Below are 27,207 nucleotides of genomic sequence, written 5' to 3' on the forward strand. Positions count from 1 at the left end.
ATCCGATATTAGAAGCCCGGAGTACCCCTTTAAAGCAGCAGTGTTTTCGTAACCCGTAGAAGTTTTTTTCATTTTTCTTCCCATTTTCCTTGAGCCATAACTTTTTTATATTTCCGGTCACATAGCTGTATGGGGGCTTATCTTTTGCTGGACAAGTTGTACTTTCTAATGCCACCATTAATTATGGGCTAATAATGTAGTGGGAAGCAGTAAAAAAAATTCCAAATGGGGTGGAATTGGAAAAGAAACGCAATTCCTCCACCGGTTTACGGGTTTTGTTCCCACGGTGTATTGTTTGTAGCAAAACAACCATGCCCTTCGTTCTCTGGGTCAGAACGATTACAACGATACACCATATGTATAGGTCTTTTATGTCTAAATAGTGTAAAAATAAATATAAACTTTGCTAAACATTTGTAAAAGAAAATTTACATCACCATATTCTGACCCCCATAACTTCTTTATACTTATGGCTACTGAGCTGTTTAGGGGCTCATTTTTTGCAGGACAATCTGTAGTTTTTATTGATAACATTTTTGGAGTGTGCTTGACTTTTCGATCCCATTTTATGACTTTTTTTGGGGGTAAGAGAAGCAATGAAAAAAAATGACAAATCGGCTATTTTGACCCTTTTTACCATTACGCAATTCGCCATATTGGAAATTTAAAAAAATATTTTAATAGTATGGGAGTTTTCAGTAGTGATGATACCCATAATGTTTATATTTATTGTTATTTAGGTCTTTATTTTTTTAATTACACCGAAAAGGGGGTGATTTAAAATTACATTTTTTAAATTTTTTTGTGCTGATCATTTTGAAGCTCATATGAGCCTATAAATAATGTTTTTTAATTTTGGATTTTGTTCTATCAGGGATTTTTAAAATTAGATTTACACTAGAAATTGCACATTTCTTATCCTGGTCTGCCATCTGGTGGCCAAAATAAGAATTGCAGCATGAACATTATAAGCACAGCGTTCAGCGCAACTACAGACGCCCACATTGGCCGCACGGGGCATCGGTAGGAAGCTCAGAAACCCGTGAGGTTCTGGGTTTTTGTGCATTTAGATGCCGTGATCTCACTTGATCACGGCATCTAAAGCCTTTAATTACTGTGATCGGCATTATTGCTGGTTACGGTAATTAGCCACAGGTTTCTGCTGTTTGAAACAGCAGAGATCTACCGGCCGTGGCGCCCGCTTGCACATGTTCAGTTATCGCTCCAGCGTTGTACATGAATGGCTCCGGTAGCGAATGGGTTAAACAAAGTGTTTTTATGGTTGCTATGTACCAACCAAAAAAATGCAATTATAAACTTTAATCTAATATCTGGCCACATCGTTTTAGGACAATGGGGGGGGGGTTTGGTATTCGTTTTAAGTCTGTCTTTGCTTTGTGAGGTTGCAGCAAATTTATCGCTGACCCTGTTGTGTCTGGGGTCAGAAGGTCGCATCGGGTGGCTATATGCTAGATTTCTCGAGAGATGGCTCCATGACCTAGTGGTGAGAATAGATTTCGGTCCAGGTTTTCCTGTTTAGGTTTGCGATAGTTTTTGTTCCATTTTGCAATCTGTAGCTTTTCCTTTCAGCTGTTCTCTATCAGCCACTCCCAGCTACTATATATTCTCCCTTTGTGCTTCCCTTGTTGCCAGATATAGACCTTCCTTCCAGATCTTCTATTCTGACCTTAAGGTGGACAACTCTTGCTGTGGAGCCGTTGGAACTGGAGCAGTTGGATCTCCGGTTCACTCCTGTTGCCGTCGTCTCCCTTCGGGGATTGTTAGTGGTGTTTGTGTTGTTTGTCCTTTCACTGTTGTTACCCTAGGTGTCAGAATAGAGAACTAGTGCTCCCACCGTCCTACTCACTACCTAGGGCTTATTTCAGGGTAAGCCAGGGACGAGGCAACGTGATCGGCGTACGGGTTAGCAGCCCATCTATGGACGCCAGGTGCTAGTGCCAGGTGAGCTAGGGGTCACCACTCCCCCCCTCTCCCTAGTGGAAGTGTACTCCTCTTCCCTCCCCTCTGCACATCTATTACCTGCCATCTCACACGTGATAGGCGTACAGTAATATTTGCAAGTGTAATGTAGTGTGCGCCCATATCTGTAAAAGTACACACCAGGGGGCTGCCTGATGTGGAGATGCAACATTTTAAAAAGTTGCACATCATAGATGAGACATAAAAAGTGTACTAGTGTACTAGTCTGAAATCCTGACCTACTGTTCAATCTACTTATGAAAGTGGCGAAGATCACCAAATGTTATAATTGGGCATCACTTGTGACATTTTTACGCCACAAAACTGGCGTAGCACATTTGATAAATGTCCCTCATGGTGTTTTGCCTGTTTTTTGGGTTTTTTTTATGGCAGGGAACATGCACATGACACAGACTCCCTACTGACAATAGTAAAGTGGGCGTCTTATGGTTTAGGTGGTATTTCTTCAGACAGAAACTTCTGGAATACATATCAACATGTTGTGTCATAAATGTTAGAGGAACTACACTTTACATAATATCTTGATCAATTGGGGTCCAAATAATGAGACCCCGCCGACTGCTAAAACAAGAAGCTAGAGGCGCCGTCTCCTCACTGCTGAAGGCGGGACTGAAGACAGCCTCAGAAGAAAGTCCATCACTCTGAGATATCGAAACCATTTTCGGCATTAATGCCAGGAGTCGGCCAGAGGATAAACTGTGCTTGCACCAATGCTGGAAACAGGCCGATAGTCAATGGGACCTGGCGGTGCTCGGGCCCTTTCAACCTTACTTTGTAAGTTTGGGTTAAGTTTAATAAGTAAATATATTAGGATTAATTTACAATTTCCACCTGGGAATCATGTAGGAATCGTAAAATTAAACACATTTTGCTTACATATCAAGGGGGGAGTTAAAGGGGTGGTCTCATTTTAGCAAATGGCATTTATCATGTAGAAATAGTTAAAGGGGTTTTCCAACATTTTTATACTGATGATCTATCCACAGAGCCTTCTCTCAGCTTCTCTATCCTCGTAGCCATCTCTCAGCTTCTCCTAGGTCAGTGAAGACACATTCAGTAGTCACATGGCCTAGGCAAAGCTCAGCCCCATTGAAGTGAATGGGGCAGAGTGCAATGCCAAGCACAGCCACTGTACAATGTATGGCGCTGTGCTTAGTGAGCAGGCACCTAGCCACTCATGACAAGGATTGGCGAGGACGCCAAAACCATTCATTTAAACCCACAGATGCAGCATTCAGTAGCGATCGCGGCACCTGTGAGGTTAGGCAGAGGGATGTGCCATCCTCTGCCTTTCCGACTGGAACCCTCCTCCCTGTATTTAAATTGGGGGGGGGGGGGGGGGGGGGGGCGCTCTGATCAGTTATCATAACAGCCTGGACCTTGCTAAAGCTTCCCAGGCCTGTTATGGTAATCTGCCTGCTGAGCAGTGAATGAGGCAAGGTTCAGCAGGTAGAGTGTCAGAATCCCATTCACCATAATAGATTTATATTATAGTGAATGGGACAAGGGATCAAAAGAGCCCAGGTTCTAGCCCCCTAAGGGTGCTAAAAATTATTTTTAAAGTAAAAAAATAAAGTCAAATATTTAAAGGGTTTCTGTCACCAGAATTAACCCTACTAAACTGGCTGCATTAGCGATGTGCTAATGTCAGCAGACCCTAACGCTACTATACTTATTGATGATTAACTTTTATGATATGCAAATTAGCCTATAGGAGCAGGGGGAGTTGCTCCTGCTCCCAGAGGCTCTGTTCTCCCACCTCATGTCACGCCCTGGCGTCCTTGATTTCGCAATTTTACATAAAAAAAAAAAAAAACTATATATTTTTCCTGCTCGACATATGCCATAGCACAAAAAAATAAAAAAACATGTTTTTTTGCCACCTTATCCCCCCCCCACATTTTTTTTTTTATACCAGTTATGAAAAAGTCATATGGTACCAATAAAAACTACAGTTTTCCCCCACAAAAAAACAAGTAGAAAAAAATTAATTAAAAATCATACATTCGGTATTGCCGTAATCATATCGAGACAGAAAATAAGCATGGCATGTCATTTTTAGTTCAGAGAACGCCGTAATATCAAAACCAAAAAAAGCTTGTCGGAACTGTGGGTTTTTTCAATTTAGCCTCACAAAGCATTTTTTTTTTCCTGTTTTCCAATAGAAGACATGGTAAATTAAATGGTGCCATTAAAAATTACAAGTAAAATAAGCCCTCATATGGCTATATGAATGGAAAATCTTAAAAGTTATGGCTATATGGCTCAATGCTTAAAGGGGTTCTGCAGTTTATTAAACTGATGATCTATCCTCCGACAGCCAGGACCCCCGCCGATCAGCTGTTTAAGAAGGCAGCGGCGCCAGCAGTAGCGCCGCGGTCTTCTCACCGTTTACTGCAGGCCCAGTGACGTCACGACTAGTATCAATGGCCTGGGCGGGGCTAAGCTCTGTTCACTTGAATGAAGCTTAGCCCCGCCCAGTCCAGTGATACTAGTCGTGACGTCACTGGGCCTGCGGTAAACAGCGAGAAAACCGCGGCACTACTCACAGCGCCGCTGTCTTCTCAAACAGCAGATCGGCAGGGGTCCAGGGTGTCAGACCCCCGCCGATCAGATGCTGATGATATATCCAGAGGATAGATGAGTTAAAAAAAAAATTGCAGAACCCCTTTAACTGGTTAATTGGTTGTAATGATAGAGAGCATAAACATATTTATAGATAGCCTAGACATGCACAGACCTTCAGTAAAAAGTTCAAACAGTAAGTCCACCAGCCATTGATCCACAGTATTCTTAATGACCTCACACATATAGCAGAAAAAGGAAATACTAGACAAGAACTGAAAATTAAAGTGAACGTGAGCAGTGAAAGGGTTACCTATGGCCTAAATGCACCATTAACAAAGCAGCCTCTACAGGATTCCAAGCCCAGCCTGTATCTCATCCCGGGAGAGCTGTCACCGGCTGTATAAACACTAGCTTCCCGTCAGTAAGTTCAGTCAATACGGAGCTTGTTCCAGGCGGTGCACACTCACCAACAATTCTCAACAAAGTAGCTGCTTGCACCTCAACACCGCACAAAGCAAACCCCTGCATACCCCGGAGACGAGGGCTCAGGACAGGCTTTTCTAAACACTAAATGCCAAATACACATTGCTTGTGAGTCACACTGGAAACCAAAGATCAAAAATTCTACTAAAAAAGCTTGGGGGGAATTGTGCAAGAACTCGCCAAAAGCATGCGCAGTAGTGATCTGTGATGCGGAGTACTCTGAACCATATCTACTGTGCATGCGCAGGATTACAGGGTCACGCGAGATGCAGGGCCCTGTCAATAAAGAGAAGAGGGAACTGGCTATCAGGGCAGAGGGAATGTGTCTGCCCCTCAGTGCACTGAAGACCTAATTTACATATTAAAGAGGGCTTGTCCAGCTTTTATTAAGTGATAGGAAAGGCCATCACTAGCTGATCTGAGGGGGTTCGACACCCCCCACCGATCCGCTATCAGCAGGATCAATCCTACCAGACACAATGTCTGGTTTAGTAGGGTTGATGCTGCTGACAAATGCCGCCCTCTCCCCGCCCCCTGCCTCTGTAACTGACAGCCGAAATCCGATTCCCGGAATCGGATTTCGGCTGTCAGTTACAGAGGCAGGGGGCGGGGAGAGGGCCATGTAAGACGCCGAGGCCGCTGCCCCCGTGACTTCAAGCCTGACTTGAAGCACGGGGCAGCAGCTGAATATAACATCGATTTCTGACTGAGCATACATGCTGCAAAACTAACAAAAAGTGCATCAGGAAACGACTATACAGCACTATAAGGTACTGTAAACAGCTTAATAGGCGATTTTTGGGTGACAGGTTCCCTTTAAGTGGCTCAAGACTGGGCTGTTTAACCTCCTGACCAGTTTTTGAAAGTCATAATTTTTTCATTTTGTTATGTAAATAAGTGTTGCACCTTTATTTTGGTGATACACAGGGCTTTATCTTACTATTTTTTGTTTTAAACCTATTAAAAATTAAAAAAAATATTGCAAATCTAAATGGAAATTTTGTTTTTACACATCTTTCACTGTTTTTTAGCACAAAGTGCAAATAAAATACTTTAACTAATGCCTGATTTCAGCACTGCTCATTTTGATAGAGTTGATGTATGAGTTATGGTCTCCAGGGGCAGGGCCTTTTTTTTACAATTTGTGCCCCCCATAAGGTCATACAAGACCTTTGGGGGGGGAATCAGCAATATAAATTTCTGCTGTTTTCTCCAGTAATTAGGACTCACATATTAGCATGCAGCTGACATCTATGCAAGGATGCTCAGAAACGTCCTTGCCATGATGAGCATTTTTCAAAAAGTTGAAGTCTTAGGCAATAGCTATAAGCCTAGTCTATTGTGAATGTCAAAGTAAAAAATAACAATCGATAAAATACAAAATTTAGTTCTCAAATAGTTAGCTACCATTAGTTTTTGCCTGTCTGATGAATAAGGGTTCAGGCATTTTACTTAAGAGGAAAAAAAAAAAAAGAAGACAATGAAAGTGTTCATCACTGCTCATAGCTGGCGCAGAGACCGCCAGAAATTCATCATAATCATTAAATGGTTTCTGTCACCACACTTTTCTCTATTAAACAGACTGACATTATACATGTGCAAATGTCACCTGAATTTAACTCTGCTATTCTTTTTTTTCAGTGTGCCCCTGTTTTTGTGCAATTATAACTTTTATAATATGCTAATTAGCCGCTAGGAGCAGGGGGTGGGGGGCGTTGCACCAGCTCCTAGAGGCTCAGTTCGCCCACCTCTTTCCACTCCCTTATACTCTTGATTAACCGGGCCAGGCCAGCGTTGGTCTGCAGAGGAAATCTCGCTCCTGCGCCGTGCGGTTCAGGTATTCCGCGCAGGCGCAGTGAGGGAAGGACGCTCGCCAGCTGCCTCACTGCGCCTGCAGGAGAAGCGAGTGGAAAGAGGTGGGCGAATAGAGCCTCTAGAAGGAGGTACAACGCCCCCATCCCCTGCTCCTAGAGGCTAATTAGCATATAATAAAAGTTATAATTGCACAAAAACAGGAGCGCTCTGAAAAATTAAGAATAGCAGTGTGAAATTCAGGTGACATTTGCACATGTATAATGTCAGCCTATTAAATAGTGAAAAGTGTGGCGACAGAAACCCTTTAGGTGGCCTGTGCTAGTCTCTATGAATCCTTTTGCACACGTCCATATGGCTTTATCATTATTTTGCAGTCCGCAAAAAATACAGATGACGTCCGTGTGCATTCCGTATTTTGAGAAACTGAACAGCTGGCCCCTAATAGAACAGTCCTATTCTTGTCCGTTATGCTGACAATAATGGGACATGTTCTAGCTTTGAACCGAACTGAAAAACGGACACAGATGGCATGCGGTGTACCTTCTGTTTTATTTTGCGGATCTATTGAAATGAATGGGTCCGTATACGGTATGCAAAAAAACGGAACATAAACGAGAAGAAAAAAAAAAAAGTGTGCAAGAGGCCAGACAAAGCAGTGGAGGAGGCTTCTGCTGCAGCCAGCTGTCTTATAGTCAGACAGAGGGACATGGCTGATCAACAGGAGATTAAAGGGGTTGTCTGGCCAAGAACCCCAGTGGTTGAAAGGTGCAATCTATGTGAGAAAAACCTTACTTGTCCAGTCTCTCTGTTCCAGGTCAGACCAGAAGTGCCTCGGTCCCATGACTGTCAATCAGCTAATCATTGGTCTCAGCTTTTACATGTGCTTGAACTAGTAGTGACGTGCTATTCAAGCACATGTGTCTGATGATGGTAGTAAATGGCTGCAGCGGTCACTGGATCAAGTCACCTCCAGTCTGTACGTGAACTGGACAACAGCACCAGAACTGCGTGACTGCGGACAGGACTGTTTTTTTTTTTTTTTTTCCAGTGATTGCTTACCAATAAGGACCTAGCCTGGGTAAAGGCGCATTACCTACAACATTTTAATTAAAGCCAAAAAGGCTCTTAACCTAACTTGACCCAGGTTTAAAGTGAATTTAAAACGTCACTTTTATTAGGTGTGATTAAAACACTTCAGTTACAAGCCTTGTTTGCCACTCCAGTGTGCTCTTGAATTGTCTGCTATGAGGGCGGTGGAGAAGAGCACAATCTATACAGTATTGCCTGTGAGCCAGTTCATTCACTGTCCACCAACTGATTCATAGACAGCGTCTCTAACAGACGCGTGGACAGCGGTCCGTTTATTCACTGACTCTCTGGTGCCGTAGATACGTGATAGAACATGGCTGACTCTGTACGGAGGGTTACCAAGTCATGAATCAGTTGCTTCACTAATATACATATGTTTTACAGCAGTGCAGACTTGTCTGACACTATATCAATAGCTGTCAGACCTGCACTGCACACACTCCTATGTGTAACTGGCTGATTCGGACTTAAATTGGTGCCCTGGCTAATATACTGTCATCCTACTGCAGATTCCCTGTCTCTGAATATTGAATTCTACCTAGCTGACTGCCCGCATCGGAATGGACAAACAAACACTTACAAACATGTTTCACCAGTTGGGCAGAATTCAGAAATGAACAGGCTCACAGGCCATACTGTATAGATTGTGCACTTCTCCACCGCCCTCATAGCAGATAATTCAAGAGCACATTGGAGTGGCAAACAAGGTTTTTAAAGGGATTCTGTCACCTCGTTTTCGGTTATAGAGCTGCAGACATGCACGGCTAGATCGCCGCTAGCATGTCCGCAATATACCGGTCCTATTGGGCTGTGTGCTTTTATTGTGTTTAAAAAATGATTTTAGAGATATGTAAATGAGCCTTGTAAGGTGCCCAAGGGGCTGTACGAACCTTCCTGGTGCCCAGCCACGCCCCCCTGTGAAGGAAGCCCAGCGCCGCCTATGTCCTCCGAATCGCCTCCTTTCTTCACAGTTAGATTGCTGTAATCTTGCGCAGTGCCGATATAGTGTTCCTTCCCTGTGCTGGCATCAGCCTCAGGGAAGGAACTGCGCATGCGCGAGCTCGTGCATCGCGAGATTACGGCAATCTAACTGTGACGAAAGGAGGCGATTCGGAGGACATGGGCGGTGCTGGGCTCCTTCACGGGGGGCGTGGCTGGGCACCAGGAAGGTTCGTACAGCCCCTTGGGCACCTTACAAGACTAATTTACATATCTCTAAAATCATTTTTTAAACACAATAAAAGCACACAGCCCTATAGGACCGGCATATTGCGGACATGCTAGCGGCGATCTAGCCGCGCAGGTCCGCATCTCTATAACCTAAAACGAGGTGACAGAAACCCTTTAACTGAAGCGTTTTTTCAGTGAGGCACACTTTCTAGCCACTGGGTTCGTCGGCTCCAAACTCAGACAACCCCTTTAAGTACTCATGCACACGATCGTATGTGTTTTGCGATCCGCCAAATATACGGATGACGTCCGTGTGCATTCCGTATTTTGAGAAACTGAACAGCTGGCCCCTAATAGATCAGTACTATACTTGTTTGTAATGCGGACAATAATAGGACATGGTCAATTTTTGGCGGGAACGGATATACAGAAACAGAACGCACACAGTAACTTCAGGTTTGTTTTTTTTGCGGACCCATTGAAATGAATGGTTCTGCATACGGTCTGCAAAAAAACGGAAACTGAAAGAAAATATGTCTGTGTGCAGGAGCCCTTAGGGAGGAATGGCTAGGATGTTTTTGTGCCTTCTCTACTTCTAGTGTTGCTTTGAAGTCATTTATTATGAATAAACATTATAGACTTAACTCCACATTTGAAAACCTAGGCAATTTTGTTAAAGTTATCATTTATAGCTTTTTATACAGCATACCAGATAGAAGCATCACTGAACATCCATCGCCTAGGAAAGTTCATGGCACAAATGTGTCTGTATTGAACAAAATGTACATCATTTTCAGTATAACTGACCTGAACAGGATGAAGCCAAGCGACTCCACGGCTGCCCTTCTCACATCATCGTTCACATCGCTCACCTAACCAGAAAAGAGCAGAGCTGATGCATTTAACAGCTTCACAAATAATGGATACCCACAAAGACAGGGCGGGCATACTTACCGCAACATGGAGCAGGCGACGAATGGCCTTGTTGTTTCCGGATCCGCAATAAGCCATGGCAACAGTGTACATGCCAGAACGACGCAGGATTGGGTCCTACGCAGAACAGGACATTCAGTTACACAAGATCACAGGCTAAAGCCACACACATCTGTAAATCTAAGGTTACATCAGGCTGCGGCATAAGAAAGTATCTTGCTGCGGCCAGTAATTTGTGAAGTGTTTTGTACAATAACTCTGGAGCTTATGTTTTTGTATCCAGTTTGTACTTTACTGTCTATTCAGCTCAATTCATTTCAGAAGACAATTGATGTTTCCTGCCACAGCTTCAAACCTTAGAAGTACTTGGGAGCCAGACACGTCTGCTGCCGGGAGGTAGAACAGACATGGCCAATAAATTCTCCAGGAATGAGAAGAGGCCAGACACAGGAGAAGCATCTTACAAGAAAATGACGCCAAAGAGGAGGATTTTTTCTCTCTCTTTGTTTACAATGTAGTATAAAAGCTAGCTTACTAACGCTTTAAGAAAAATTGCCTTAAAGGGATTGTCCCATAAATAATATTCTACTGCTCACTGAGATGGAAGCAAATGCTCAGTTCCAACTGCCACTAGCTTCAGTAGATAGGACATGCCCTCTGAGAAAGGACACAACCCCTGTGCTGCCGGCTGCAAATAAGGGTCCGATCACACGTCCGCAATTTTGCGGAAAGGAATTGCGGACCCATTCATTTCTATGGGGCCGCACGATGTGCGGCCCGGCTCCGGAGATGCGGGTCCACACTTCCGTTCCCCCCAAAAAAATGTGCGGTCCACAAAATGCGGAACACACATTGACGCTGTCCATGTTTTGCGGATCCGCAAAACACGTTACGGACGTGTGAATGGACCCTTAATCTAGCGGAAAAAATTGGAGCAATGGATCCATGAGAGTTAGAGGGTCTTGTTCTAGATTTGTTAGAAAAAGAGGTTGGCATGTACTAGATTATGCATGATTTTCATATTAATCATGGGATAACTCCTTTAAAAGGTATGAGATCAGTATGTACCGGTATCAGTACACTGTCAATAGCTATCTCTCCAGTGCACATAGACACTTGGTTCGGCCAAACAAGAATATGTTGTCAGTCGGGAGAGAGAAGAAAGCCGCCGCTAGACACCTCTGCAGCAACTTATCATCAGGGGGCAAAATAAATGTATCAGCCAATACATTCAATTTGCCCAATCCTTCCCTCATCTGTCAGGGGCATCAGAGTGTCGGCCAATGCCACTGAAAACGGCAGGCAAGGTGTATGGTGCCTGCAAGCCGATTCCAAGTACATTTTATAACCTGCCCATGTAGATAAACTTATAAGGCCAAGAAAATCTCGGCTTATCTTAGGTCCGTTTTAAATCCCTTACCTTGTCTCTGCAAAGGCTCTCAATTAGAGCATCTGCCTCTTCCATACGGCCGTACATGACCAAGGCAATGCCAACTGCTAACCCTCGTAAGATCTTCTCATGCTGTGTCTCTTGGGCATATCCAACCATGTCTTCTATGGCTTGGGCATTTTTAGATCCAAGCATCACCAAGCCAAGTGCCAGGCCTGCAGCCTCCCCTATGAAACAAAGCGGTCATGTACAAATTAGTTGACTGGTCTTAATAGGAAAATATACCAAAACAAATAAAAAGTATAAAACATATAAAAAAAGAAAAACGTAAGTAACTATTCACACCTGTCACAGCATCATCCTGGTAGAGATTGGTTTTGAGGAGATCATAAACATCTTGACGTGCTGTTCCCATTGCAGCCAAACCTAAACCTAGGCATCCACCATGACGCACAATCTGTTAAAAAATGGAGAGGTAGGTTATAGTAGGGGTGGGCGATATGGCCTAAAATCTATATTGCAATATAATTTTAAGCATGTGCGATATGCAATATATATCGCAATATATTGTTTTCTATATTTGGGGGGGGGGGGGGTTAAACTTTTTATTTAATAACTATTAGCCTCCTTAAGGGCTAGAACCCTTGTCATATTCACCCTAATAGAGCTCTATTAGGGTGAATAGGACTTTACACTCTCCCTGCTGCCCTGTACTTTGTGCAAACAACAGCAGGGAGTTGACCATGGCAGCCAGCCTCTCACGTGCCCCCCAGCCTCTGATCAGCCCCCCAGCCCCTGATCCGCCCCCCCAGCCTTTCCCTCTTATCAGCCCCCTATGGTAACTCAAACCCACCCCAGTATTAATCATTGGTGGCAGTGGCCACAGGGTCCCCCTCCCCCTCCCATCATTGGTGGCAGTGGGCAGTTCTGATCGGAGTCCCAGCAGTGTAATGCTGGGGCTCTGATTGGTTACCATGGCAGCCAGGACGCTACTGAAGTCCTGGCTGCCATGGTATGTTAGTGACCAGCATTATACTCACGTGCGCTGTGGTCGCCAGGCGCTCCTTCTCATAGGTCTGTGCGGCGCATTGCTAATGCTGTAAGCATTAGCAATGCGCCGCACAGACAGAAGAAGGAGAGACCGGCGACCACGGCACACGCGAGTATAATGCTGCTCACTAACATACCATGGCAGCCAGGACTTCAGTAGCATGACTCCTGGCTGCCATGGTAACCGATCTTCACTACCACTCCGAGGTCATATCGCGGTCCGGCGATATACACAAAAACCATATAGTGGCAAAAATTTATATTGCATATGGCCTATATCTCCCACCCCTAGGTTATAGGACAAAAAAGTGAAAAAAAAAAAAAAAAAAGGGGGGTCCTCATACGGTGACAGTTTTTTCCAGCTGAAACCTAGTCAAGCATTAATTTAGGGTATGTGAGTGTGACCACCCGGAGTGCAGAACTGTGGGTGGAAGATCGGCAGAGTTTTACAGTAGAAGCAAAGATTTGAACAAATAGCATCCACATGTGGCATAAAAAACCTGCGCAGAATTCGCCCGGACATTAACATGCCATACAGATTTATTTATTTATTTTTATACATATATTTTATTGTTTTCAATAAGGGAATAACCAAATAGATACCAAAGATTTGTATGCGAGTCTACTTTTCCATTAACAAAATAAATTTGTACAAGTCTTGTGATCCCCCAACATAGGGGTTCAAGGCAATAAGGACAAATAATATTAACTTAGATTCCTTCCCAGAATTATATCGAACAGTGATAATTCACGCAATTATAGCAACCAGAACAAAAATTGCTCAGTACTGGAAAAATCCCAAACCCCCTCCACTGATGGAAATAATTAACGCCATTAACAATAATTGTTTACATGAAATGATAAGTGCCGCCATTACTAACAAAACAGCCAAGCTTAAAATCACATGGCATTTCTGGCTTCACTCTCATTTCAACAGGGTCTCAACAGATTTATGGTAAAGGATATTCGGATCACTCCTTGCCATACAGATTTAAATCTGCAGCATGCGAATATCAGTAACTGGTGGGTTTTATGTGATTGGCGAGGGTATCGGCATTCAGAGCCCACCAATTAAAACTTTTGACATGTCACTGATACGGGATTAAAAAAAAAATAATCTGTGTCTCAGGTGCGCTCTTTTACATTTTGTGCCGTTTTACGTATACTGGAAGAATATGAATTACAATTACTATTATTTTCTTAGCGCCCCAACAAAGCCTAGCACACAAGAACAATAATTAGATCAACCATATAAAAATAATTTATACAGTTTTATTTAAAATATTTTTAAACAGTTTTCTATAAACTACAACCTCTGCCAACTGGATATAAACTGAACCAGCACTGGCGGGCAGACACAAAGTTCCCCATCAGAGGAGATGCAGTATTACATGGTTCCCATTCTTGGGAATATCTGCTTTGCCTAACAGAAGTACCTCCTTCTATGACATCCGCATGGCCTATTAAGGCCTATGGAAAAGGACATGTAATAGTAATACTTTGGCGGGCGGCCTTTGTTACAAGCAATTTACGGCACAGCTGTTATGACAAACGGTTCCCAGCAGACCCATCAATCCCACACAAATCTTACATCATTGCTGGCATTCTTCAGCTGGTTGAGTAGGTAGTCTATTATATCACCACCATGGTTGGCATGAATAAGTCCCAACGCATACAGGCCTCCTCCTTCCTGGTATGCAGAGCCAGGGGAAGTGTCTTTAGGCAAATAAGTAGCCATAAGCTGCAAGGCCTCTTTCTCATGACCCTGTGGGGGAGATAAATATCCATTAGGAATTGTGCATGAATTCTTCATCTACAAATGTGGTGTAGGCTTTGGGTCACTTACCTTGTGAATGACTCCTAGACTAGCTGTCGCAGTGAACTTTGCCCAATTTGTAGCTCTTGCCAGCCACTCTAAATTATCTCTGTCAAAAAAGAGGAAAAATAAATAATTCAGTGACCACCCAAAACCACTGCAAAGGCAAGGGAATATATGGTGACTCTTTATACAATTACTAATTGCCAAAAATGAATGAACTCAGAACAACAGCATAAGGGCCCATTCAGACGGCCGTATGAACGGGTCCGCACGCATTCCGCGGAATGGGTGCGGAGTTGCGGACCTATTAATTTTTAATGGGCTGCAAAAGATGCGGACAGCACACCGTCTGCTGTCCACATCCGTACTTCCGTTCTGCGGCCATGCAAAAAAAAAAATAGAGCATGTCCTATTCTTCTCTACAAGAATAGTCATTAGCGGACAAGAATAGGCATTTTCTATGATAGTGCCGGCCATGTGCGGTCCGCAAATTGCAGAACTCACGGTCGTGTGAAGGCGCCCTAACATGAAAGTAATGTAGAGGGGAGGGATTAAGATCAAATATAGAACGTATCACTGAATGAACATATATTTGCTGCCAGTGACGCTATTGGGAGGCTTAAATATAGCTCTACGCAATCACAAAACATCATGAAACCAAAGAACTTGCCCTTACCTGAGGAACTGGTCACTGGTGGTGCCACAGTGCATAAAAGAGTTTGCTATTACCGTAGCCGTATGACACACAGAATTCCTCACTGCATCCTAAAACAAAAAGCTAATTATTGCACAAAATACAAAACAATGTTCCCGTCTCCATATGTATATGACAAACAGCAGGATCTAAGAAGAAGTTATCTAGGTAATGCACCAATGCTTCCATGAAGACGTGATGTCACATATAGGTTTTATTGCTGATGTTTTTGGAGGAGTGTGCCTTTCGGGGCTTTTTTGTGTCTGGTTTTTACAATGGGTCGCCATTTTTTGTACCAATGTATTTTCTCCACACTGCTCCGCTGCTAACACATTGACACTTTGCATTTAAAGAGGTTGTGTCATGTCATACATTGAGGGTCTCACCACTGGGACTCCCATCTCTCTCTAAAACAGTACGCGCGGTACCCTCTCCTCTTTGCGGGGCTCCATTTTAGAGATAGGTGCAGGTCCCAGAGGTACCCGCACATATCAGACTTTGGGGGCATATCCCTGCAATATGCCCCCAATGTATGAGATGGGCCAACCCCTTTAAGGTTATAAATACAATTAAATAATATGTGCAGTACCTATTGTCCTACTTCACCTTTACACTATACAGGTATACTCTATACATTTATTATATCACACTTTACACAATAAGTTCATTGTATACATATGTGGCCCTGTACATGTTGATGTTTTTTTTTCATTACTGAGATAAAAAAAATTGCGCCATTTGCAAATCGCCATAAATAATATGTTCACTATATTGTACAGCTTATTATGATTACAGGGATACCATACTTTAGGGATAGCAGACTATCGTCTCTATAACATGGTGGTGGAGTTAAACAACTCTTTTATGATTGCATTAGTTGCTTCATCTATATATCTACAATGGGAGACATTTTTACAGTTATTTCTCGGTTTGCATATTAGCAATCTCACATTATTGGAGGAACGCAATTGTTATTGAATGGATTATTGAACTGAAATCTATTAACTCAGTGCTGACCTATATTCCTCAATGTGTGGCTCACTTCTCCATTTATTTGAACTTTCACTGTTTTAGAGAGTTTATTGACTTATTTATAGTGAAACAGTATATACTGTATTTTGTGGACTATAAGGCTGAGTTCACACGAGCGTGTCCGGATTAGGTCCGGATGCGTCCCGGTGTATTGCGGCAAACCCGCGCGAGTAGGTACTCAATTGCAGTCAGTTTTGACTGCGATTGCGTTCCGATGTTCAGTTTTTATCACGCGGGTGCAATGTGTTTTGCACGCGCGTGATAAAAAACAGACTGTGGTACCCAGACCCGAACTTCTTCACAGAAGTTCAGGTTTGGGTTCGGTGTTGTGTAGATATTATTTTACCTTATAACATGGTTATAAGGGAAAATAATAGCATTCTGAATACAGAATGCTTAGTAGGTGGTCAATTGAGGGTTAAAAAAAAAAATTATAATATATATCTATCTATCTATCTATATATATACACACACACATACAGGTCCTTCTCAAAAAATTAGCATATTGTGATAAAGTTCATTATTTTCTGTAATGTACTGATAAACATTAGACTTTCATATATTTTAGATTCATTACACACAACTGAAGTAGTTCAAGCCTTTTATTGTTTTAATATTGATGATTTTGGCATACAGCTCATGAAAACCCCAAATTCCTATCTCAAAAAATTAGCATATCATGAAAAGGTTCTCTAAACGAGCTATTAACGTAATCATCTGAATCAACTAATTAACTCTAAACACCTGCAAAAGATTCCTGAGGCTTTTAAAAACTCCCAGCCTGGTTCATTACTCAAAACCGCAATCATGGGTAAGACTGCCGACCTGACTGCTGTCCAGAAGGCCATCATTGACACCCTCAAGCAAGAGGGTAAGACACAGAAAGAAATTTCTGAACGAATAGGCTGTTCCCAGAGTGCTGTATCAAGGCACCTCAGTGGGAAGTCTGTGGGAAGGAAAAAGTGTGGCAGAAAACGCTGCACAACGAGAAGAGGTGACCGGACCCTGAGGAAGATTGTGGAGAAGGACCGATTCCAGACCTTGGGGGACCTGCGGAAGCAGTGGACTGAGTCTGGAGTAGAAACATCCAGAGCCACCGTGTACAGGCGTGTGCAGGAAATGGGCCACAGGTGCCGCATTCCCCAGGTCAAGCCACTTTTGAACCAGAAACAGCGGCAGAAGCGCCTGACCTGGGCTACAGAGAAGCAGCACTGGACTGTTGCTCAGTGGTCCAAAGTACTTTTTTCGGATGAAAGCTAATTTTGCATGTCATTCAGAAATCAAGGTTCCAGAGTCTGGAGGAAGACTGGGGAGAGGGAAATGCCAAAATGCCTGAAGTCCAGTGTCAAGTACCCACAGTCAGTGATAGTCTGGGGTGCCATGTCAGCTGCTGGTGTTGGTCCACTGTGTTTTATCAAGGGCAGGGTCAATGCAGCTAGCTATCAGGAGATTTTGGAGCACTTCATGCTTCCATCTGCTGAAAAGCTTTATGGAGATGAAGATTTCATTTTTCAGCACGACCTGGCACCTGCTCACAGTGCCAAAACCACTGGTAAATGGTTTACTGACCATGGTATTACTGTGCTCAATTGGCCTGCCAACTCTCCTGACCTGAACCCCATAGAGAATCTGTGGGATATTGGGAAGAGAAAGTTGAGAGACGCAAGACCCAACACTCTGGATGAGCTTAAGGCCGCTATCGAAGCATCCTGGGCCTCCATAACACCTCAGCAGTGCCACAGGCTGATTGCCTCCATGCCACGCCGCATTGAAGCAGTCATTTCTGCAAAAGGATTCCCGACCAAGTATTGAGTGCATAACTGAACATAATTATTTGAAGGTTGACTTTTTTTGTATTAAAAAACACTTTTCTTTTATTGGTCGGATGAAATATGCTAATTTTTTGAGATAGGAAATTTGGGTTTTCATGAGCTGTATGCCAAAATCATCAATATTAAAACAATAAAAGGCTTGAACTACTTCAGTTGGTGTGTAATGAATCTAAAATATATGAAAGTCTAATGTTTATCAGTACATTACAGAAAATAATGAACTTTATCACAATATGCTAATTTTTTGAGAAGGACCTGTACATATATACATATACACACACACACACACACACACACACACACACACACCTTCTCCTCTTGATCGCGTAGCTGCCGCTCTCTTCTTACTTCTTTAATAATGAGCTGCTGGCTAAAGGAGCTGTGGTGACGTCAGATCACATGCTCCAATCACATGATCCATCACCACGGTGTTGGATTATGTGATTGGAGCATGTGATCTGACGTCACCACAGGTCATTTAGCCAGCAGATCATTAAAGAAGTAAGAAGAGAGCGGCAGCTACGCGATCAAGAGGAGAAAGTGAGCTAATTATTTATTTATTTTTTTAACCCTCAATTGACCACCTACTAAGCATTCTGTATTCAGAATGCTATTATTTTCCCTTATAACCATGTTATAAGGGAAAATAATACAGTGAATAGACTGTCACCTAGCAAGCATGCGTGAAAATCGCACAGCATCCGACCTTGCTTGCGGATGCTTGCGATTTTTACTCAGCCAATTCACTTCTATGGGGCCTGCGTTGCGTGATAAACACACAATATAGAACATGCTGCGATTTTCACGCAACGCATAAGTGATGCGTGAAAATCACAGCTCATGTGCACAGCCCCATAGAAATTAATGGGTCCAGATTCAGTGCGGGTGCAATCCTTTCACCTCCCGCATTGCACCCGCGCGGAAATCTCGCCCGTGTGAACTCAGCCTAAGTCACATTTTTCAGCGAGAAAAAAAAATAAAAATCTCTTTCTAAAAAGTGTCTGCATCTTATAGTTCGCAGTCAGGGTTGTCCAGCCATGCCAGACCTCCCTGACTGCTTCCTTAAAGGGGTTAGCTGGCAATTTATATTAATGACCTATCATCTGGATAACGAGATTTTTGTATAACTTACCAGTAAAATCTCTTTCTCGCTCTTTCCTTGGGGGACACAGAAGACCTTGGGTATAGCTCATCTCCATAGGAGGCGTGACACTAAGTGAGAACTGTTAAGCCCCTCCTCCACAGCTATACCCTCAGCCTGGAGAGAGAGACTGCCAGTTGCGTGTCCAAGCAGTGAGAAAAGGCAAAGTCCAAAAGTGGAACCAACAAGCCAACTACCCAACGGGTAAAACAAACTCTGAAACCGTGCAGAGAAAAACAAAGAATGGGTGGGTGCTGTGTCCCCCAAGGAAAGAACGAGAAAGAAAGAGATTTTACTGGTAAGTTATACAAAAATCTCGTTTTCTCGCCCAATTTCCTTGGGGGACACAGAAGACCTTGGGACGTTCAATAGCAGTCCAAGAGGGGAGGGACCACAGCACCAAGGCAAGGCACCCGAAGGCATCAAGAAACCGCCGCCTGCAGACCAGGCGGCCCAAGGCAGCATACGCCGAAGCCCCAGTGCGCACCCTGTAGAACCCGGTAAGGTGTGCAAGGAAGACCAGTGACCGCCTTGCACAAATGCATGGCCGAAGCCGTATGCCTCCGCCCAGGAGGCACCGACCGCTCTGGTGAAATGAACGGTGACACCAAAAGCAGAACCCTGCCCGTGGTGCGGTAACCACATCAATAGACACCCAGAGAGCTGAAGGAAAGCCACCCTGGAGACCGTCAACCCTTTGCGCGGACATCCCGGAAACACAAGAGACCGAACGCCGACAGAGTCGGAGATCTCCAAGGAACAACTGCAAACCCAAACAATCTCCAAGCGGTGAAGTGCCCGTTCCCGGAGACGGGAAGGGGATGACCAAGCGTCGTAGATAAGAAGGCAGATACCACCCTCAGAAGGAAGGGACGGGATGGAGAAACAGCTCTGTCCTGGAAAAGGACAGAAGGCACAGAACACGAAGGGCCACCCATCAGGCACCCGCCAGACATGATGGCAACAGCAAACACAACTGTACAGGACAGAAGGAGTAGGGAGAACTTCTACAACGGCACCAAGGGAAAGAGTGGAGCGCCAAGAGCTCAGTGTGTAGTTCCCAGGACGGTACCAGGGAACGGTACAGAGGAACCAAAGAGCCACTCTGTGGAAGAAGGTCATGACAGGCCCAGGAGGGCCAGAAAAAACGCTGCAAGGGGAAGGACAGCGCCGACCTTTGACACTTCAAGTAACAGAGTCCCAGTCCCAGGATCAGGCCGGACTAGAGAAAGACAGAACCAAAGGGAGAGAAAAGCAGAGTGGGGGAATGCCCCGCTCACCACAAACCCAGGCAAGAACCCTAAGTCCGACAACCGAACCTGGAAGAAGCACAGTCGGGAGCGAACACTAGCGCGCTCGCAGGAATCGCCTGGCAAGCGGGAGAAAACCCAATGTGATCAGGCGCAGACCAGCAACATGGCCCAAGGGTCGGGAAAAAACTGTCTCGTCGGCCCCTGAACAACATAGTCCCGTATCCAACCGGCGTGGGGGAGCAGAAGGACAGACGGAAGAAACCGGAAGGGTCCGCCCAGCAGCCGACAGATGCCAGGACAAGACAGGCCAAGTCGACGTAGCCACCACAGGAAGGAGTTCTACAGTCCTGGTGGGATCAAAGGACAAACGTGACCGAAGGGTAGTCCTCCCAAGTTACCGAAAAGGTAAGTCCAGCAGGACCATATGCCCAAAATGGAAAGGCAATCTGCACCCAGCGGGAGGACAGAACGCAATAGGCCCGGCAACAGGCACACAGCTAGTACTGCCAGCGAAAACAAGGGAGACAGTACGAGACCACAAGTAACGCCAGAAACATCCAAGTGAACAACCATGCTCACCCCCGAGGGGGAGGGGGCAATGACAAAACAGCCTCTGAGGCCTGGCCGGTGCAGAAGCCACCTCGGAGTGACAAACTCAGAGAGGAAGCCAAAAAAATAAAAAAAATAAAAAAATAAAAAACGAGCCGGCGAGGAAAAGCAGCCGAGACAGAGGCCGGCATAACACCCTCCAAACCGAAAGGAGGAATGGCAAACAGGGAAGCCACAGGACAGTCCAAAAGCCGAATACCGGCTACCCTGTGAGACGACCTGCACATCGCCTCGCAGAAGGCGAATACCCTGAAGAACCCAAAGTGGAGGTCCCTCAGACCTGGATAGACGAGCACCCAAGAGAAGTTGGGTGACCTACCCGAGAGGAGCGGTCAGTTCCTGGTAGCAGATCAGACTGAAGTGCAGAAGGCGCCAAAGACAACACTCTCGACCCCGACGGCTTGCGCGGGGAAGCAATGTCACGGGAGGACGAACGGGTACGCATCAAGGGACCCCGAACACTCCCCAGGTGGAAGGGCCAATGAACATGGCTGGTGCAGTCACAACGGGACAACACCAGAGAATGAGTGCCACCCAGCTCGGTGCAGTAGCGAGCCAGCAGAGCCCGTCTACACCGCTGTATACCTTGTATATATGAATACATTGGGCATACAATTGTTGTGTGTTGGACAACACCTTAGGCTCATACAGGTGGACAGAATGACCTCCTCAGAAAAGAGTGCAAAGCTAGCGACAATCAGCCTCACCCCAAGAGAAAAAAGTATGTCGCAGGAGGAAGGGAGGCATACGTACTAGGAAACCGCAGGCAGCGAGAAGGCCAACCCACCCACTGGAGGAGAAGGCAAACACGGCCCAAACAACGCACAGAGCGCACAGCCACAGCATCCCACAGTATCCATGGAAGTGCAAAGTGCAACCCGAAAGGGAGTTATGCACAAGGCTAGTACAGGAGGCATGCTATGGAACGCAAGCAATCCGCCCGGAAAAGGGGAGAGAAAGGCACCTGGCAAACTCTGCAGACGGCAAGAGCGCAAAGGCCCGCACCAAAAGGACCTAGTGAAGGGGGAAGGGTATGCACAGGATTATCCTAGCACCAAATGATTGTGCAATAATCCACCCAATACCGAATTTTGTGAGAGTGCAACGAGTAGTTTGCCAATGAAAGGGGAACGTCCAGTACAGCATACAGAAGGACAGCCGTGAATCTCATGAGCGCGCAAAATACCGCCCATGGAATGAGAAGTGGTCATGCACAAGGGCAGCACCGTTTCCAAAGGGAGTGCAAGCAGCGCACCCATGTTTAGAGGGCCATGCTCCTGGCCAGCAACGTATTCGGTGAGGGTGCAATGAACCGCACACGGCAGCATCGCATCCCAGGAGAGCGCGAGCACCCCGCCACGGATGGGGCCATGCACATGGCCAGCAACGTACTGGCGCAAGAACAAACACCGTCAGTGAAGGTGCATGTATGTCGCCTAAGGAGAGGAGGCATGCCCACGCCGGCAGCAAAGCAAGCGAGAGTGCGGTACACCGCCCAAGGAAGGGGGGGGGGGGCCATGCATATGGCTGGCAGCGGATCCGGTGAGAGTGCAAGCACCCCGCCATGGAAGGGGGTCAAGCACGTGGCCAGCAACCTACCGCGAGAGAACAACCCCAGCCAGGAAGAGTATGTATGCCGCCGGAGAGAAGGAGGCATGCTCAAGGCCGGCAGCGAAACCAATGAGAGTGCAGCCTACCGCTTATGGAAGGGAGTCATGCACAAGGCCGGCAGCGAATCCAGTGAGAGTGCAGCGTTCCGCTTATGGAAGGGGGACGTGCACATGGCCGGCAGTGAATCTAGTGAGTGCAGTGTTCCGCATATGGAAGGGGGACGTGCACATGTTTCATACCCATGGCCGACAGCGAACCCAGTGAGAGTGCAGCGTACCGCCATAGAAGGGGGTTACACACATGGCCGGCAGGAATCCAGCGAGAGTGCCGCGCTCCTCAAGAAGGGGGGTCGTGCACATGGCCAGCACCGTATCCGGTGAGAGTGCAATTATTCTGCCCCAGAAGGGGGTCATTCACCTGTCCGGCATTAAATCCAGTGAGAGCGCAGCATTCCGCCTATGGAAGGGGGGCGAGCACATTGGCAGCACCGATCCGGTGAATGTAGCACTCCGCCTAAGAAGGGGGTCATGCACATGGCCAGCCTGTAACTGGAGAGGCGACGTTCCGCCTATAGACGGGGCGCCTACCTTTGGTCAGCGCCGTATCCCGGGAGATGGCAAGGGTTCGCCTAGAAGGGGAACATGTAGCTGGCCAGAACCGCAGCCGAGGAGCGCAACATGCCGCCCACGGAAGGGGGGCATAGCGTGCGGCCAGCACTACTGCATCAGGCTGCAGCGTCCTGCGCAGCCATTCCGTTATTTATTAACCTTATTTTTTTTTTTAAACACAGCCACTCTGAGGCAAAAAAAAAAAAAAAAAAAAAGGGGCCACCATACATGGCACAGTCACGTACAGGCCAGCTAGGAAGCCCAGAACAGAGATGGTGTCCTCTAGATGGGAGCCGGCAGCTTCTGGAGCGGGCTCCTGGCCCTAGACACCGGTAAGGAGGGCGGGGGGGGGGGGACCTGAAGTCCAGCACTGCACCCCCTGCCCTAACGGACCAGGTGCCCGTGGAGGAGGGACAGGGCAGCCAGCGCGGGCCCCCTGCACTTAATCTGCGACCGGTAAGGGGGAGGGCCGGCATAACCCCTGTGTCAGGGGCAGCTAGGAGCGGGTCTCCGGCCCTAAAGCAGAACTCCTCCATGTGCAATGCCCTATGGAGGGGCAGTGTATAGTCGCCCCGCGGTCACCAGTATGGTGGTGGTGTGGGGCTATATGATTATTGGGAACCTCAGGGGCCAGCCTAGGTCCAGCAGGGACCAGTATGGGGGTCCAGCACGCAGGAGACCGGGGAGGGACTGAGGGGAACGTAGGGCTGGAGAAGCCTCTCTCTTACCACAGCCGTCTTCACCCTCGGTCCGTTCCAGCAGGCTCGCCCCTTCAGCTACTGGCACCGTAGTGGCAGGACGCTGGAAGAGGGACTTGGCGTGCGGACGACCCTTGCGCTGGCGGGATGCAGGGGAGCTGGGCTGCCCTGGTCCACCTTGCCTTCTGTGGGGGAGGCAGCAGTGCGGATGACCGGCACTGGCGCAGCTCGACCCCGGGAGAAACAGAGAGGTCTAGTGCGTCTCTGTTGTCCCTGATGATCTGAAGAAAAAAAACAAAACTAAAAAACCAAACAGGAGAAAAACAGCCCTGCAGAGCAGGGAGTGTCTTGCCTCCTTGGACACTAAGAAAAAACTGGCACTCTCTCTCTCCAGGCTGAGGGTATAGCTGTGGAGGAGGGGCTTAACAGTTCTCACTTAGTGTCACGCCTCCTATGGAGATGAGCTATACCCAAGGTCTTCTGTGTCCCCCAAGGAAATTGGGCGAGAAAGGTTAATATCAAATCGGCAACACCCAGGACCCCCACAATCAGTATTAGAAGAGTTTGGCACCCCGCAAGCGCTGCGGCCTCTTCCTAGGCCATGTGACCTGGCCTAGTGGCAGCTCAGTCTCATCGAAGTGAATGGGGCTGAGCTGCAATACAAAGCACAGCTGCTATATACAATGCGGGCACCACATTGATCTGTGTGTGTATAATGTCATGATCATAAACAGTAAAAAAAATATAATAAGCTAACAGAACAAGCATGGCTGGACACTACACAGCAATGACAGGAGACACATTCACTTGGATTGGTACATTAATTGAGGTGACCACATGCGTCATTGCTGTTTGTTACAGTGGTCGGCAGATGACACACTAAGGTTAACAGGAGCTAACCAAAACTATTAACCCCTGTACACTAGACCCCAAAGTTAGTGTCCTTGACCCCTACCACTTCAATAAACCACCAGGGAAAGTTTATAAGTAGAAAATATATATATTTTTAATTTTCTGTTGTGCGTATTATAGTCCGAAAAATACGGAATATTGCAGGGCCTATTCTTGTCCGCGCTTTGCGGACAAGAATAGGCATTTATATTGAAGGCTGTCCGTGCCGTTCCGCAAAATGCGGAATGCGCACGGACGCCATCTGTGTTCTGCGGAACGCAAAACACCACGGCAGTGTGCATGAGGCCTTAGTTTGTGGTACTGCACATATCACAAGCTCTTGTGGGCACTGCTATAGTAAAAAGGTGAAATATTACAGCCAGTATAACCAACCTTAGTGTTCTTTAGGATCATCAAGTCTGTATTGTTATTCCGGATCAAAAATTGTAAGTGCAGCTCTATAGCCATCTCCCCACTTAGGATTTTTATCATTTTGGAAATCTGATCTTTCGGTTCTGGACTCTGAAGAAAATAAATAAATCAAAAGTAGAAAATGAGACGTAACATATCATGCAGCCAACAAAAAAAAAGCACAGCAATTTTAATTGCCTGCAGCCCCAAAGGAATATCTCGTGCAGTGGAGCCATCACCCATTTACAGAAAGAAGATGCAACATTTCTTAAAATCACAGAAAGTTACTGCAATTCTTTACTCTATTCAGTTATTCACAGAGCCACACATACGACATGCACATTTAGGATTTCAGGAACAGGTGTCCCTGAGCGAGAATATATAATCACGGGGGTCCGACTCCCAGCACCTCTATAGTGACCAATTGACTGATGAAGTTACAACGCTCAAGCCCTTTGCTTACCAGGCACAATTAGGTAGTGGTCGTACCTGGTCTTCCAGTTCAGCCTCATTCACATGAATATGACTGAGCTTCAGTGAAGAGAAGGTGTACATAGGGGTCATCAATATTTTTAGTCTCAGAAAACTCCTTCAAAAGGGGAGCAGTCAGCAGGTAATCATCTTATTTTCATGGATCATTTAGTAGCTTGTAGTCTATAACCATTCATTGCTGCTGAGCTTTTCGTGCACCGACTTCCTGGTGCTTACACATTACACACTATGTAACCAAGTAGAGCAGCCGCCTCAACCAATGATGAGAGTGCTGGTTGATATTAGACTAATTGCTGCAGTCACAGATCTCACCCCTCTTCTATTGGAACAAAGCTATGAGGATTCATGCATGCATTTTTTTTTTTGTGTGAGGTGTTTGTTTGTTTGTTTTTTAAACCTAATAGAAGCAAAAATAAGGAAAACGGATGCCTTTCTCTTGCGTGCACACTTATACTTTGCATGGGTGAATCCAGCCTCTATTTTAATCAATCATGAAAAACCGATGCAAGCCATTTTCAAGTAGTTATCAGTTCTGATCGGTTACAAAGGGTGTAATTACACACAGTGTTTTTCTGCAGGAATTTACCAAAAAATGATAAAATCTCAGCAGTTTCAAAAAAAAAATAATCATTGCGTTTTTTTTACAGTCATTTAGCACAGGTTTCCTGTCCTGTGTGGAAAATACACTGCGTGTGTGAGCGTGATGTCCCGTTATGAACACCGCTCGTTTCACAGGCGCACACGGCATTATAATGATTTATAATGCTGTGTGTCTCTGCATGACCTTACTTCTACAGAATTATACTGACATAAAGCTGTCGCTATAATTCTATAGAAGTAAGGTCATGCAGAGACGCACAGCACTATAAATCATTATAATGCCGTGTGCGCCTGTGAAACGAATAGTGTTCATAACAGGACATCACGCTCACACACGGAGTTTGATTTCCACAAATTACGCTCTCATCTGAAAGCGGCCTTAGGGGATTTTTCATGGATTTTAAACTCTGTAAAAATACAACATGAAGGACCATACAACAATTACTAAGGACTTTGTGTGACTGCAACCCAACCAACACCGATTATGTGAACATACTAACCGAGTCTGTTGATTTGCTGCCAGTTGTGCTTGTGGGTTTCTCCTCCGTTTCCATTGCTTCACTGTAGGATGAGACATAAAATAGCATAAGAAATAAAGGCAATCATACACCTTACTCTTTACTTTGAAATAATGGAATACTTTACTGTCATTAAATAAGGGTATTTGACAAATGACATATGAATTTGCTGTGGATTTCTGTCTGAGACTGTAAAAAGACAACTGTAAAACCTGCCTGTCTTTTGCAGTCCCTGGTACTGTGCCGGTGTTTGTTGACCCTGGTACTGATGGAATGGGGGCTCCGACAGTCCGGAGATTTTGAATGACAGAGGACAGGAACTGTTGGCTGGCACTCTCATACAAGTCAAAGCATATCTGATACGCCATGAGCAAGTTTTCCTCCTTCACCAACTTCTCTAAAATGTCACTAACAGCTTGAGGATCATCCAGGAAGATGAGGCACTGTTGACAAGAAAGAAAACAAAATGTTCAGCAAATGTCCAGCACATTACAGCCAC

General features: G+C 45.6%; 1 protein-coding gene across 2 annotated transcripts in view; it reads right to left on the reverse strand.

Moving 5' to 3' along the window:
* Positions 1-27,207, reverse strand: part of PSMD1 (proteasome 26S subunit, non-ATPase 1) — an 80,390-nt gene that overhangs the window by 45,062 nt on the left and 8,121 nt on the right. For both annotated transcript variants that reach the window (XM_044289885.1, XM_044289886.1), the window contains exons 7-16: positions 26,925-27,151; positions 26,691-26,751; positions 25,081-25,209; positions 14,995-15,083; positions 14,346-14,424; positions 14,091-14,264; positions 11,795-11,906; positions 11,480-11,676; positions 10,081-10,176; positions 9,934-9,998 (exon numbers count right to left, since the gene is read on the reverse strand). In XM_044289885.1, coding sequence (XP_044145820.1) covers positions 9,934-9,998; positions 10,081-10,176; positions 11,480-11,676; positions 11,795-11,906; positions 14,091-14,264; positions 14,346-14,424; positions 14,995-15,083; positions 25,081-25,209; positions 26,691-26,751; positions 26,925-27,151 — 1,229 coding nt within the window. The remainder of the gene's footprint in view (positions 1-9,933; positions 9,999-10,080; positions 10,177-11,479; positions 11,677-11,794; positions 11,907-14,090; positions 14,265-14,345; positions 14,425-14,994; positions 15,084-25,080; positions 25,210-26,690; positions 26,752-26,924; positions 27,152-27,207) is intronic.

This window comes from Bufo gargarizans, chromosome 4, assembly GCF_014858855.1.
Source record: "Bufo gargarizans isolate SCDJY-AF-19 chromosome 4, ASM1485885v1, whole genome shotgun sequence".
NCBI lineage: Eukaryota > Metazoa > Chordata > Amphibia > Anura > Bufonidae > Bufo > Bufo gargarizans.